Below are 15,328 nucleotides of genomic sequence, written 5' to 3' on the forward strand. Positions count from 1 at the left end.
TCTATTTTTGGTCTTGGCATTATGTTCAGCGCAGACACTGTGGAGCCGAAGGGGCTGTTCTCGTGCTGTACTGTTCAATTTTCCATGCCCAGCAACTGTCACTATTATTCCCCACATGTAACATTCACAGCGGACACGCTGGGGCAGGATGTGCTTCAGCACTGGAGATCTTGGCAGTAAAGTGGCCAGCTGATGAATAACCATGTTTTGCATTGAGGATGTGGCTCGACATTGTATTCAGAGTACGTGGGTGGCCTGATCTGAATAGGTGGGGGTGTATTCTTTTACATCACAATTGTCCTCTGATATATGGGGGAAGATAACATTTTGTTTTGTATTTAATTAAATTATTAGTCGTTAGCATTACTGTCACGTTGTGTTCATCCACAGCACACTGTCAGATGAAAGGCTCTAATTAATCCAACAGGTTTAGATGGCAAGTGACATTTTTACATCATTTGTCTGTCACTATTTAAGAGCTCTATTGTTGGGGATTTGTGCTTATCGGGAGCACATTACTGGGCATAAATAGGCACTGGTTTAAGTGGATGCAAAATAGGAAACATCGCAGGGATACTTGCAGCCCTTCTGCAGGAGAATATAAATGTATTCCTTCATGGTCAAACATGCAACATGGTGGCACGGTAGCGCAGGGGTAGAGTTGCTGTCTCACAGCGCCAGTGACCCAGGTTCGATCCTGACTACAGGTGTTGTCTGTACTGAGTTTGTTCATTCTCCACTTGACCTGCCCGGGTTTTCTCAGAGATCTTCGGTTTCCTCCCACACTCCAAAGACATACAAGTTTGTGGGTTATTTGGCTCGGTGTAAATGTAAAATTGTCCCCAGTGTGTTCAATGTGCGGGGATCGCTGCTTGGTGTGGACTCGGTGGGCTGGAGGGCCTGTTTCCTCCCTGTATTTCTAGAACTGAACTAAACCAAACTAAATTAGAGCAGTGCAGCAAAATACAAAGACCTGAAGAAGGGTTCCGACCCGAAACGTCACCTGTTCATTCCCTCCATAGATGCTGCCTGACCAGCTTAGTCCCTCCGGCACTTTGTGTTGTGCTCAACACAGCCGTGTCTACATTCCCTTCTGTCTCCATAGAACAGCACAGCTCTGTGGCCCACAATGACTACGCCAGGTTAAACTAATCTCCTCTGCCTGCACGTGATCCATATCGCTCCGTTCCTTGCATATCAATGTGATTATCTGAAAGCCTCTTAAAAGCCACTATAATTTCTGCCTCCACTACCACATCTGGCAGTGTGTTCCAGACCCCACCATACTCTTTATAAAAAACTTACCCTGCACATTTTCTTTAAACTTTGTCCTTCTTATTTTAAAGGGATAAAGTTGCAGACTATCCATCCTGTCTATGCATCTCAAATGTTATAATCTTCTATCAAATTTACCCTCAGCCTCCAAAACCTCAGAGAAAACATTCCACTTTTACCAACCTGCAATGAATTCCCTCTAATCCAAGCATCCTTTTTGAAATCCACTTTTGCATTTTCTCCAAAGCCTCCGCTTTCTTCTAACGGGTGAACCAGGATTGCCGTAGTATTCCAAACGCAGCCAAACCAAGGTCCATACATCTGCAACATGACCAACTCACTCTTGGACTCCAACCAATGAAGGCAAGCAGGCCGCATGCCTTTCCTACCACAGTATCGAGTCTGAAGAAGGGTCTCGATTCAAAACGTCACCCATTCCTTCTCTCCAGAGATGCTGCCTGTCCCGCTGAATTATTCCAGCTTTTTGTATCTATTTTGGTGCACACCAACATCTGCAGTTCCATCCCCACACACTCTATCTACCTGTGTTACCACTTACAGCAGCGATGGACTTGGACCCTAAGATCCATTACATTACATACATTAATGCTGTTAATGGTCTTGCCAATAACTTTATACTTTCCCTATTATTCAACATCCCAAAGTGCAAGACCTCACACTTGTTTGGATTAAACTCCATCTGCCATATCTTCACCCATTTCTGTAGCTGAAAGACCACTGCACATGAATGGAGAAAGAGTGGAAAGAGTCTCCAGTTTCATGTTCCTGGGCACCCACATCTCATCTGATCTCAGGTGGTCAACTAACACACAGTCCCTGGTAAAGAAGGCACAACAACGGGTTTCCTTCCTAAGATCACTCAGGAAAGACAACTTGCCACAACAGCTGCTAGTGTCATTGTACCGTTGCTCCATAGAGAGTATCGTGACACATGGCATCCTGGTGTGGTACGGCAACAGTTCTGTGGCTGACAAGAAGGCTCTGCAGGGAGTCATCAACACAGCACAGTTTTTTTCCCTTCGCTCCATAGATGCTGCCTCACCCGCTGAGCTTCTCCAGTATTTTTGTCTATCTTCGATTTTCCAGCATCTGCAGTTCCTTCTTAACCACAGCCCAGAGGATCACCAACACACACCTGCCCGCCCTGGAAGAGATCTATAGCTCTCGCTGCCTGCAGAAGGCATCACGCATCCTAAAGGACTCGTCTCATCCCCGACATCACTTGTTTGCCCTTCTGCCCTCGGGTCCATCAAATCACGCACCACAAGATTAACAAACAGTTTTGACCCCAAGGCCATCACCACTCTGAACTCCGCTATGAACACACAGCCCCCATAGCCAATATTTTGTACTGCCACAACACTATACTGTGAAATATTACACCTTATTACTTGACGTTTTCTTGTGTAAAGAGGGACAAATTTAATTGGAATCTGACGGGCAACTTTTCTACAAAGGGTGTTTGGTGTATGGAACACACTGCCAGAGGAGTTGATGCAGGCACTTTCACAATGCTTAAAACACATTTGGACAGGTACATTGATAGGAAAGGTTTAGAGCAGGGGTCAGCAACCTGGTTCCGCACAGGGGCCGGGACGCATGTGTGTGAGCAGATCACACGTGTACACATGGATCCCGCCCCCATCCCGCCCCGGACGGCAGGCATCAAATCACGTGTTCACATAGATCCCGCCCCTTCGAGGACCCCACCCAGAGCACTGGCCCCTAGTTACGGGCGCTCACCAACATGGCTCCTAGTTACGGGCGCTCACCAACATGGCGTCCTGGCTACCGGAGATGTCGGAAGTTTGTGGGCCAGATAATTACGGGTTATGGGCCGACCCGTGGTTTAGATGGCTATGGGCCAAATGCAGGAAGGTGGAACTAATGTAGATGGGGCATGTTGGTCAGCATTGACAAGTAGGGCTGAATGGCCTGTATTCACACTGTATGACTCTGACTCTAAATCTGGGTCGATCTACCATTGAGAACTAAATAAAAAAACCATACTAAAATTCATGTGGACAATATCCACCGCCCCACCCTCATAGATCATTGTCATCACCTTCTTAAAAAATCTCGATTAACTCAGTAAGTTGAAAGCCATGCTGTTCCTAATTAGCCTATTCTCTTCCAAATGAGAGTAAATCCTATCATCTTCATTAGCTTCATTACTACTGACATGGGGCTTACTGGCTTTTAATTTCCTGTACTTCCCTTCTTAAACATTATGCCTTTGCTTTCAGACATGGAAAACACAGTATCAGTCTGGTACCCAACTCCAGTAATATTCTAGATTGTATCACTGCTGGAGACTTGGAGGGTCGATGCCATCTCAGAGATTTGAAATCATTCTATCTGGATCACCTCAGGCTTTTGAATTTCATATGCCATGTTTCTACCAGCCTCGGTTGTCTGGACATCTACAACGGTGGCACAGCGGTAGAGTTGCAGCCTTGCAGCGCCGGAGACCCGGTTTCGATCCCGACTACGGGTGCTGCCTGTACGGAGTTTGTATGCTCTTCCCGAGACCACGTGGGTTTTGTTCGAGATATTCAGTTTCCTCCCACACACCAAAGACGTACAGATTTGCAGGTTAATTGGCTTGGTGTATGTGTAAATTGTCCCTAGTGTGTGTAGGACAGTGCGGACATCGCTGGTCGCTATGGACTCGGTGCGCTGAAGAGCGCTGTATATCTAAACTAAAAAATAAATAAACATTATCATTCTCTGAGGTTTTCTGCATCTGTTAAAGTTCCTAAACCATGCTCCATCCCTGAATCTGAAAGGGGAGGTTCAAATCACAGAGCTCCCTCCACGACAGTTTTGTGGGGAATATCTTCATCAGAAGGTTGCTTTATTCCAGGACTCCAAATTAGTGTGTGAAGTTGGCAGTAATGTACAACATGGACAGAAACATGAATAGCAACAGCGAGGCCATTTGTGGGTTGTGAGTTGGGACAGATGGGGCCTTACGGATCGCTGTCAGTGTCCGGACTGTTCACAAATTGCTTATAATATGGGTGAGGGGACCAAGTGTAATATTTTTTAGTTTAGAGATACATGCCGTTCGGCCCACCGAGTCTGTGCCGACCAGCGATCCCCGCACACTAACTCTACCCTACACAAACTGGGGGCAATGTACAATTCTACCAAAAACAATTAGCTGACAGAACTGTGCAGGAAAGAACTGCAGAAGCTGGTTTAAATCAAAGGCAGACACAAAATGCTGGAGTAACTCAGCGGGACAGGCAGCATCTCTGGAGAGAAGGAATGGGTGATGTTTCGGGTCGAGACGCTTATTCTACAGACAATAGACAATAGGTGCAGGAGGAGGCCATTCAGCCCTTCGAGCCAGCACCGCCATTCAATGTGATCATCCCCAATCAGTACCCCGTTCCTGCCTTCTCCCCACATCCCCTGACTCAGTGGTACAAAACTGTACATCTTTGGAATTTGGAAGGAAACTGGAGCACTCAGAGAAAACCTACGCAGGTCACAACTCCATGCAGACAAGACCGGTAGTCAGGATCAAACCCGGGTCTTTGGCGCTGTAAGGCAGCAACTCCTCTGCCGCACCACCTTGCCGCCCGCATACGTCCACATTGCTCGTACGAGGCTGAATGGCATTGGCAGGAGTGTGGAGGGTACAGAGACCTTTGGCAGATAGTGCAAGCTTACTGATTGTGTCAATTCATGGTGATGTCAATAATCTGGAAACATAGCAATTTATCCTCTCTGGGTGAAATATGTAAGAGATGGAGTGAGAAATGGAACTACATTTATGTTCAGAGGCATATGTGGGTCTTTGCACAGGAATTATTAAAGATAACATGCGGCCACAGAGTGTAATTAGGATGGCAAGCGATATATAATGGCCTTAACAAGAATAAAGGCGACTGTGTAAATCCCTTGTGAGTCCGTACCTGGAATATTACATGCAGGTTTGGCCTTCTTATCTGAAGAGGAATGTACTTGCGATATAGAGCATGATTGAGTTTCACGAGATTGATCCCGGGGACAGGGTATTTATCCAAAAACTGGCCCTGTATTTTATGCTACCCTGTGTTTATCTGTGGTGTGTGTGTGTGTGTGTGTGTGTGTGTGTGTGTGTGTGTGTGTGTGTGTGTGTGTGTGTGTGTGTGTGTGTGTGTGTGTGTGTGTGTGTGTGTGTGTGTGTGTGTGTGTGTGTCGTGTGTGCGTGTGTGCGTGCGTGCGCGTGTGCGCATATGTGTGCGCGCACGTGTGTTCATGCACGTGGGTGTATGTGTGTGTGTGAGTGTGTGTGGATGTGTGTGGATGTGCATGTGTGTGCATGTGGGTGTGTGTGCATGTGTGGGTGGGAGTGTGTCTGATTATGTGGATGGGTGTGTATGCATTAGAGTGTGTGGAGTGTGTGTGTGAGTGTGTTTGTGTGTGGGTGTGGGTGTGTGCATGTGTGTGTGTGTGTGTTTATGCATGTGCACGCATGCGTATTTGTGCTTGGTCAAGCGTGTGCAGGGGGATTGGTGTGTGATACAATATGAGACGCAGGCCTCTGGGTGAGTTGACCCTTGGTTCTCTGGTGCTGTCCTTGGCGTGAGCCTGCGTGACTCCTTCCCTAAGCTCCACACTGACCTTGTCATCCCTCCTGACTGACCGGCATTGAAAAGGCCAGATGCCAGCTTAGTACAGCAGTGAGGAGTGGAGGTCACAACAACGTGGCCAAGAGGGGGGGCAAGGGGGGCAAAATCATCGAGAAAAAAGACAAATGGAATGGCAGTAACTGCAGAGTTATTTATCTGCTGCCCACCACAGGGTAGGTTATTGCCACTCAACTCTCTCCTCCAGACCCAAAACATTGCCTATGCCTGTCCTCCACAGATGCTGCCTGACCCACTGAGTTACTCCAGCACTCTGTGAAACATCGCCTAACCCTGTCTTCAGTCAGTGGATATTTGTAAGGCGTAGATTGACTGATTTTTTATTAGTACGGATGTCAGGAGTTATGGGGGGAAGGCAAGAGAATGGGGTTTGGTAGGAAAGATAGATCAGCCATGATTGAATGGCGGAATAGACTTGATGGGCCAAATGGCCAAATTCTGCTGCTGTAACTTATGAATTTATGAACTTATTGACATGCAAAGTGTGATCCTAATCACCGGATCGACAGGTTAGGGCTGGTGCCAAGCCAGGCTGGGCATTACCTGACAACCATTAGTTCATAAATTGTAGGAGCAGTATTAGACCATTCGGCCCATCAAGTCTATTACTCCATTCAATCACGACTGATCTATCTTTCCCTCTCAACTCCATTCTCCTGCCTTCTCCCCATCACCCCTGACACCTGAACTAAGCAATATTACTCACCACCATGGCATAGCTCACCTCCAACAAAGTTCCTGTTGAGTTGGAGTAAACTATAGGGCTCATGATGTTGTTCACCTACATTTTATGACCACAATCTGCCCAGATCTAGAGGGGGCACTTGTGCTTTCACATAGGCTGAGCTCCAGTCATCGTTCACTATTTCACTAAAGCATATCAGCCTTGAACTCAGCATCCGCAACCACAGGCCCTACTCGTAAACACTATTCTCTGGCTATAAAGGTTCACAGTAAGACTCTGCACCAATTCTTGAAAGCCACCACTAATGAAGGCAAAAAACTGATGATGAATTTTCACGCCCCTTCAGTGTGCCAGCACAGTCTTTGGTCAACTCAGGAGAAGGGTGTTTGAAGACCATTAACAGGTTCAAAGCCTCCAGTCTACCTACCATCCCAATGACTCTGAGAGCTAAAGTGCTTACTGCAGACACCTGAAGATAATGGGAAGATAGCACCAACATTGTCATAGACATAAAGCGATACTGTGTGGAAAGAGGCCTATCATACCAACTTGCCTACACCGGCCAACATGTCCCATCTACACTAGTCCCACCTGCCTGCGCTTGACCCATATCCCTCTAAACCTGTCCTATCCATGTACCTGGCTGATTGTTTCTTAAACGTTGAGATAGTCCCAGCCTCAACTACCTCCTCTGGCAGCTCACTTCATACACCCACCACCCTTTGTGTGAAGAAGTCAGATCCATCAGATTCCTATTAAATCTTTTCCCCTTCACCTTGAACCTATGTCTGCTGGTTCTCGATTCCCCTACTCTGGGAAAGAGACTCTGTGCATCTACCCAACCTATTCCTCTCATGAATTTATGCTTCTGCAAAATTCTCTAAATCCACTTGTTGGATAAGGAGACCAATATCAACATCGTGTCGCAGACACCCAGTAAACTGCGACCCTCGTAACAATCAGCACACTACCCCACTCCCCAGGCTACCTCATGTGTATGCACAAAGGGGGCAGCATGGTGACGCAGCGGTAGAGTTGCTGCCTGACAGCACCAGAGACCCGGGTTCGATCCCAACTACGGGTGCTGTCAGTATGGAGTTTGTACGTTGTCCCTGTGACCTGCGTGGGCGTTCTCCAGCTGTTCCAGTTTCCTCCCACACTCCAAAGACGTGCAGGTTGATAGGTTAATTGGCTTTGTAAAGATCGTAAAATGCCTAAAATAGACACAAAAAGCTGGAGTAACTCAGCAGGAAAGAAGGAACGTTTCGGGTCGCGAACCTTCTTCAGACCCGACCCGTCTCAACCCAAAACGTCACCCATTCCTTATCTCCAGAGACGCTGAGTTACTCCAGCTTTTTGTGTTTATCTTCGGTTTAAACCAGCATCTGCAGTTCCTTCCTACACATTTTGTAAATTATCCCCAGTGTGTAAGATAGTGTATGGGGATTGCTGGTCGGCATGTGGGCCTAAGGGCTTGTTTCCATGCTGTATCTCTAATCTAAACTAAACTGAAAATACCAACTCCCAAAACCATCTTCTGAGATCTGTCAAGGGAAGAGATGATCAGGTGGACAGAGGAAAAGTTGCACGGAATTTGTAGTTTTAGAGGTTCAGCATGGAAACAGGCCCTTCGGCCCTTCGAGTTCATGCTGACCACCGGTCATCCATTCACACTGGTTCTATGTTATCTCACTTTCTCATCCACTCCCTACACAATACTATTGACAGAGGCCAATTAACCAACAAACCCACACGTGCTTCCAAGATGGCGCGCAAACCAGGCGACTATTTGTGTGCTGGCCACAGATGCAGATCTACAAACACACGTTACAATCGCTCCACACTTACATCTCAACACCGACAGCAACATTTCTTATTTATACACTGTAAATGGCTCAATTGTAACCATGGATTGTCTTTCCGTTGACTGGTTAGCATGCAACAAAAGCTTTTCACTGTACCTCGGTACACGTGACTATAAACTAAAATGAACTGAACTGAACGGAAGAATGAATGATGTTGTGATGGAACAAAGGGTTAGGACGGGCTGGTTCAGGGCTTTCACTAATTATTCCTCACTAAGGTTCTTGGGCGAGAATCTTTCTGTGCTAAAGCACCTACATTAGGGAGCAACTGGTTTTACAGGAGCTATAGATTCAGATGTGAAGTCTTTCAATGTTAGTGAATGCCGTCACTAGCAGGTGGCCTGTGACATTCTCTGTGTAGCTCCATGTAGCTGCATTTGACATTGTTTTGAAACAAAACCTATGGTCCCAGAAGAATAGATGCAATAAATTCTGAGCTCAAATTGTTCAGCAACAGATTTTATATATCCAATTTGCATTTTAAAAATTAACTGGCTGATTCCTAACACAGATGAATCATGCTGTTTATTTGTTCTCTGCCTGTATTGTGGATGCTCAGGGACTACTGTAACGTGGGAGACCAGCAGCTTGCACAGAATTGGCAGGAAGGAGGTAGCATTGTGAAGGCGCTAATATGCAATGGCATAAACATTGATTACTTTAGATACACATAAAATGCTGGAGTGACTCAGTGGGTCAGGCAGCATTTCTGTAAAAAATAAATAGGTGAAGTTTCGGCTCGAGACCCTTCTTCAGACTGAGTGCCAGATGAAATGGAAATCAGAGGTTTAGTTCAGTTTAGTTTAGAGATACAGTGCGGAAGCAGGCCATTCGGCCCACCGGGTCTGTCCTGACCAGCGATCCCCGCACATTAGCACCATCCTACACACTAGGGACAATTTACAACTTAAACAAAACCTTAATGAACAAATTAACCTACAAACCTGTGCATCTTTGGAGTGGGGGTGGAAACCGGGAAACATCCCACGCGGTCACAGGAAGAAGGTAAAACTCCGTCAAGACAGCACCCGTAGTCAGGATTGGACCTGGTTCTCTGGCGCTGTGAGGCAGCAACTCTACCGCTGCACCACCGTGCCACACCCAGGGATGAAGAGATTCAGAACGAATCAAAGCCCGCATCGATGAGCAAAGACAGGTGGGGCCCACAATGGTCTGTTGTTGGTTGTGGGGGAGATTATAAGGAAGGGATGTACGTTTATTTAAGTAGCGGGTGAGACTGTGGGTGGCAGTTATCAGGAGCGGCCCTGAGCTGGCATCAGCTTGGAGAGCAGAGCAGCAGAGCTGGCTGTCAGATACAGATGTGTGGCTGCTAGTGTCTGTGAAGTATGGTCTGACAGCAACAGCCAGCATATTAGCATTCCCAGGCCATTGCTCTTAATACACTCTTGTTTGCGTCGAGTCAATCCCATTTAGCTTTTTGGCTGCCCACATAAATCCAGTTACTCCAGCTTTTTGTGTCTGTCTTCCACATCAATCCAGAGACTTCTTGAGGTGCGTTAGCTAACGGGCTGACTGTGATTGATGTTCCATAGTCGCTGCCGTTATATATCACGTTGCCTACTGTCCCAGGAAACGGCAGCTGTTGTTCATGTCATGCAGCACTGCTCTGGTAAACACACGTGAGGGTCACCGCGGCACACGCGCACACAGACCTTGGTCATCTGTTTAATTGAAGCGCAGCGTGTGTGACAGGCTGGAGACGTGCAGTCCTCTCTGCAGGACCATGTAGTCAGCATTCCCTCTGCCGCACTTTCATCTACTGCCAAGGGGGCACTGCCAGGAGGTACAACGTCCTCCATGTACCTTGAGTCTTCAGACTATTGTGTCCACTCCAAAGACCATAAGATCAGAGGATCTTAGTATAAAGGGGAGGTCATTTAAGACTGAGGTGAGACATTTTTTTTCACCCAGAGAGTTGTGAATTTATGGAATTCCCTGCCACAGAGGGCAGTGGAGGCCAAGTCACTGGATAGATTTAAGAGAGAGTTAGATAGAGCTCTAGGGCGTAGTGGAATGAGGGGATATGGGGAGAAGGCAGGGACGGGTTATTGATAGGGGACGATCAGCCATGATCACAATGAATGGCGGTGCTAGCTCGAAGGGCCGAATGGCCTCCCCCGCACCTTTTTTCTGTTTCTATGTTTCTAAGTGATAGGAGCAGAATTAGGCCATTCGGCCCATCAAGTCTACTCCGCCATTCATTCATGGCTGATCTATCTCCCTCTCCTAACCCCATTCTCCTGCCTTCTCCCCATCACCTCTGAACACATTTCACCTCAGTGCTTCTATCATTTTGTGTCATTTATCCAGCAGCACTGTCAGTTTTTTGTACAAGATATTCGTGAGGCCACATTTGGAGCAATGTGTTCATGAAGGGTGATATATAAAGGGTGATGTTAAGCTGGAGGACATACAGGTTTATAGGTTAATATGCTTGGTGTACATACAAATCGTCCCTAATGTGTAGGATAGTAAGTCGGCGCGGGCGCGGTGGGCCGAAGGGCCTGTTTCCATCCATGCTGTATCTCTAAACTAAATTAAATGAGACTAATTTAATTGTTCCATTGCCAGTACACACAACAATTACATAGAGCATAGAACATAGACACAAACACTCTGGACTCTTTGACCCTCAGCTCTGATCAGAAACCACCTCTGGTCTCAGAGGGCACTGCAGGGTCAGGGTGAGAGGTCAGGATGAGAGGTCAGGGTGAGCGGTCAGTTGCAGCAGACAAGGTGTTCTTCTTGGCCTAACACACAGGCAGGACAGGAGGTGCCCTGACCCCCTGCTCCTCTCCTGAATGGGCTTACTGAAAATGGGGTCATTTATCCAGCAGCTTTTTGTACAAGATGTTGGCGAGGCCACATTTGGAGCAATGCGTTCAGTTTTGGACACCCTGCTACATGAAGGGTGATGTTACGTTTGCGAGGATGTGGCAGGTTCTGAGGGCCTGAGCTGCAGGGAGAGGCTGGGCAGGTTTGGACTTTATTCCTTGGTGCACAGGAGACTGAGGGGTAATCTTACATTTTAGAAGGATAGTGTGGAAACAGGCCCTTCGGCCCACCGAGTCCACGCTAACAATCAATCACCCATACAGTAGGGACAACTCACAATTAGCCTACAAACTGGTACATCTTTAGAATGTGGGAGTAAACCAGAGAACCTGGAGAAAACCCACACAGTCACAGCGAGAACATAGAAACGGGGCCTGGACAGTGCTCAAGAAGGTCGGTGGGGGCGCTGCAAGCCGGCAGCCCTGCCAGCAGTGTGTCAGTTCCTTATACTTTTTTTGTTTTTTTAGTATGTCCTAATGTGGGTTTTTAATGTTCCTCTGTGTGTCTTGTATGGGGGGGGTGGGGGGGGGGGGGGGGGGGGGGGGGGTAAAGGGGAAACCGTTTTGGTCGCCTCCTCCAAGAAGAGGCGACTTTTTCCATGTCGCCTCCCCCGTGTTCTAACATCGAGGATCAGTGCGGCCTTTCCCGGAGGCGCGGACTCTCGGCTTGAAGCAGGTGAGCCCTCGCCGGAGGTTGCCAGAGGGGAGCGCTCCGTTTGCTAGCCTGCAGCAACCTGGGTCTGCAGAGCTCCAGCTGGCGAAGCGTCCACAACCTGGGATCCCTCGTGGGGGATCCGGGGTGAAGAAGAAGCTCCGACTGCCGGCCTGTGGCCAACTTCTACCGCGGGCGTGGCAGGGACGTACCATCCGGAGCGGGGTCCCTTGACGGGGATCCCTGTAGAGGAGCTCTGACCGCCGGCCCTGCGGTCTGCGGTGCTTCTGGTTGTGGCGCGGCGGGAACTTTAAATCTTCGACCGCCGGCCTGCGGCCTACACCATCTTGAAGCCGCGGTCTCCGGTGGGGAGGCACCGATTCAGGACTTACCTGTACTTTTTACCTTGTCTGCACATCTGGACGCCTGCAGTGACGGCTGCGGAGGGTTGAGATCCCGACCACGGGGGAAAATGCAGGAGGACTGGCCAATTTATGTGCCTTCCACTACAGTGAAGAATGCTGTGGTGGATATTTGTGTTGCATTTTTAGTGTGTTTTTGTGTGTTGTTTTTCATTGTACCGCTGCTGGCAAATTCAACTCACTTGCACTTTATGTGTAAGTGACGAATAAAACAGATTGTATTGCATTGTATTGTGCTTGTGGTCAAGATGGAACCAGGGTGTCTGGTGCTGTGAGGGGCTGCATGCTCCAGATTCCTCCAACATCCCAAAGACATAAGGGTTTGTTGGTTGGCAGATTAAAAATATACCTGAAGAACGGTCTCGACTCGAAACGTCACCTATTCCTTTGCTCCATAGATGCTGCCTCACCTGCTGCCTCTCCAGCATTTTTATCTACCTTTGATTTTTCCAACATCTGCAGTTCCTTCTTAAACAAGGGTTTGTTGGTTAATTGGCCTCTGCAAATTACCCCTAATCTTTAGGGAGTAGATGTGAAAGTGGGATAACATCCACCCAAGTGTGAATGGGTGTGTGGTTGGTGTGGACCTGGTGGGTTGAAGACCTATTTTCAGGTTATATCTTTCAATCAATCAATTATTCAAAGTCTAGCACTCATCCTGACTAGGGCCAACACACAGTGGACAATTAAGACCACCCACACTTCGCAAGTTACAGGAATTAGGGACAATGAACCTACATAGGAAGGAACTGCAGATGCTGGTTGTAATCGAAGGTAGACACAAAAACTGGAGTAACTCAGCAAGTCAGACAGCATCTCTGGAGTAAAGGAATAGCTGACATTTCTGGTCGTGACACTTCTTCAGACTTTCTTCAGTATGAAGAAGGGTCTTGAGCCCAAACGTCAGTTATTCCTTTTCTCCGGAGATACTGTCTGACCAGCTGAGTTATTCCAGCTTTTTGTGTGAAACTGCAAACCTGTACGTCTTAGGAGTGTGGGAGGAAACCGGAAGCACCCACAAAAAACCCACACAGGTCACGGGGTGAATGTACAAACTCCGCACAAGCAGCACCCGTAGTCAGGATTGAACCCAGGTCTCCACCGCTGCGCCACCGTGCTGTTCATGTTTGTGTGTGATTGCTGCCGCAAAACTTGACCTCACGCCCACTGTGTTGATTATTGTCACAGATGTACAGCACATCAAGCGAAGGGACATCGTTCTGAAGCGAGAGCTGGGCGAAGGAGCGTTTGGGAAGGTTTTCCTGGCTGAGTGTTACAATCTGAGCCCAACCAAGGACAACATGCTGGTGGCCGTAAAGGTGAGTGTGTCGTGTGGCCAGATGCCAAGCCCGACATCCACCTCTTTACTCTCATGTTTATAACTCCTTGCAAACTGACATTAGCACGGGCTATGCATGGTGATTCCGATTTATAACCCTGGTGTCAAACATTGTATTTCCCCCGGTTCCTAGATCAAAGATTGCTTGTGCATGGGTCTAACTTCAAACCCTGAGCTGGCTATACCTGCAGCTCACAGTCCCGGCACAATGTTGCCCTTGGCTCATGAGGGCCATAGAGTCATAGAGTGAAGGTAGACACAAAATACTGGAGTAACTCAGCGGGTGAGGCAGCATCTCTAGAGAGAAGGAATGGGTGATGTTTTCGGGTCAAGATCCTTCTTCAGACTGATGTCAGGGGAGGGGGTGGGACAAAGATAGAATGTAGTCGGAGACAGTAAGACTGGTGGGAGAACTGGGATGGGGGAGGGGATGGAGAGAGAGGGAAAGCAAGGGCTATCTGAAGTTAGAGAAGTCAATGTCCATACCTCTGGGGCTGCCCAAGCGAAATATGAGGTGTTGTTCCTCCAATTTGCGCTGGGTCTCATTCTGACAATGGAGGAGGCCCAGGACAGAAAGGTCAGTGTGGGAATGGAAGGGGGCATTGAAGTGCTGAACCACCAGGAGATCAAATAGGTTATAGAGTGATACCGCATGGTAACAGGCCCTTCGGCCCTACTTGCCCACAACGACCAACATGTCCCAGCTACACTAGTCCCACCTGCCCGTGTTTGGTCCATATCCCTCCAAACCTGTCCCATCCATGTAACTGTCTAACTGTTTCTTAAACGTTGGATAACACCTGCTCAACTACCTCCCCTGGCAGCTTGTTCCATACACCCAAGATTACCCCTCAGATTCTTATTAAATCACCCAAAACCTATGTCTTCTGGTCCTCAATTCACCTACTCTAGGCAAGAGATTCTGTGCATCTTCCTGATCTATTCCTCTCATGATTTTATACACCTCTGTAAGATCAATGTAATGGACATAGAATTAAGTTTAGTTTAGAGATACAGCACGGAAACAGGCCCTTCGGCTCATCGAGTCCGCAACGAGTGATCCCCACACATTAACACTATTCTACACACACTAGGGACAATTTACAATTTTACCAAAGGCAATTATCCTACAAATATGTTCATCTTTAGCTTTTTGTGCCTATCTTATGGGCAATTTACAATCTTTACAAAGCCAATTAACCTGCTGACCAGTACGTCTTTGGAGTGTGGAAGTAAACCGGAGCACCCAGTGAAAACCGTTGCATACAACACATAATCCTCCAAAATTTCCCCCTACCTCCAATGGGATCACACCGCTGCCCACATTTTCCAATCTCCACTCGTTTCCGCCTTCCGCAGAGATCATTCCCTCCGCAACACCCTGGTTCACTAATCTCTTCCCACCCAAACTATCCCCAGGTATCTTCCCCTGCAACTGCAGAATATGCAATACCTCCTTCCTCCACTCTGTCCAGGGATCCCGACAGTCCTTTCAGGTTAGGCAGAGGTTCACTTGCACCTCCTCCAACCTCATCTACTGTATCAGTTGTTCAAGCTGTGGACTCTTATAG

General features: G+C 47.7%; 1 protein-coding gene across 1 annotated transcript in view; it reads left to right on the top strand.

Moving 5' to 3' along the window:
* LOC129712812 (NT-3 growth factor receptor-like) overlaps positions 1–15,328 on the top strand; it is a 1,009,855-nt gene that overhangs the window by 898,515 nt on the left and 96,012 nt on the right. Inside the window, exon 13 of the mRNA XM_055661549.1 lies at positions 13,607–13,737. Within this exon, the coding sequence (XP_055517524.1) occupies positions 13,607–13,737 (131 nt within the window). The remainder of the gene's footprint in view (positions 1–13,606; positions 13,738–15,328) is intronic.

The sequence above is a fragment of the Leucoraja erinacea genome, chromosome 33 (assembly GCF_028641065.1).
Source record: "Leucoraja erinacea ecotype New England chromosome 33, Leri_hhj_1, whole genome shotgun sequence".
NCBI lineage: Eukaryota > Metazoa > Chordata > Chondrichthyes > Rajiformes > Rajidae > Leucoraja > Leucoraja erinaceus.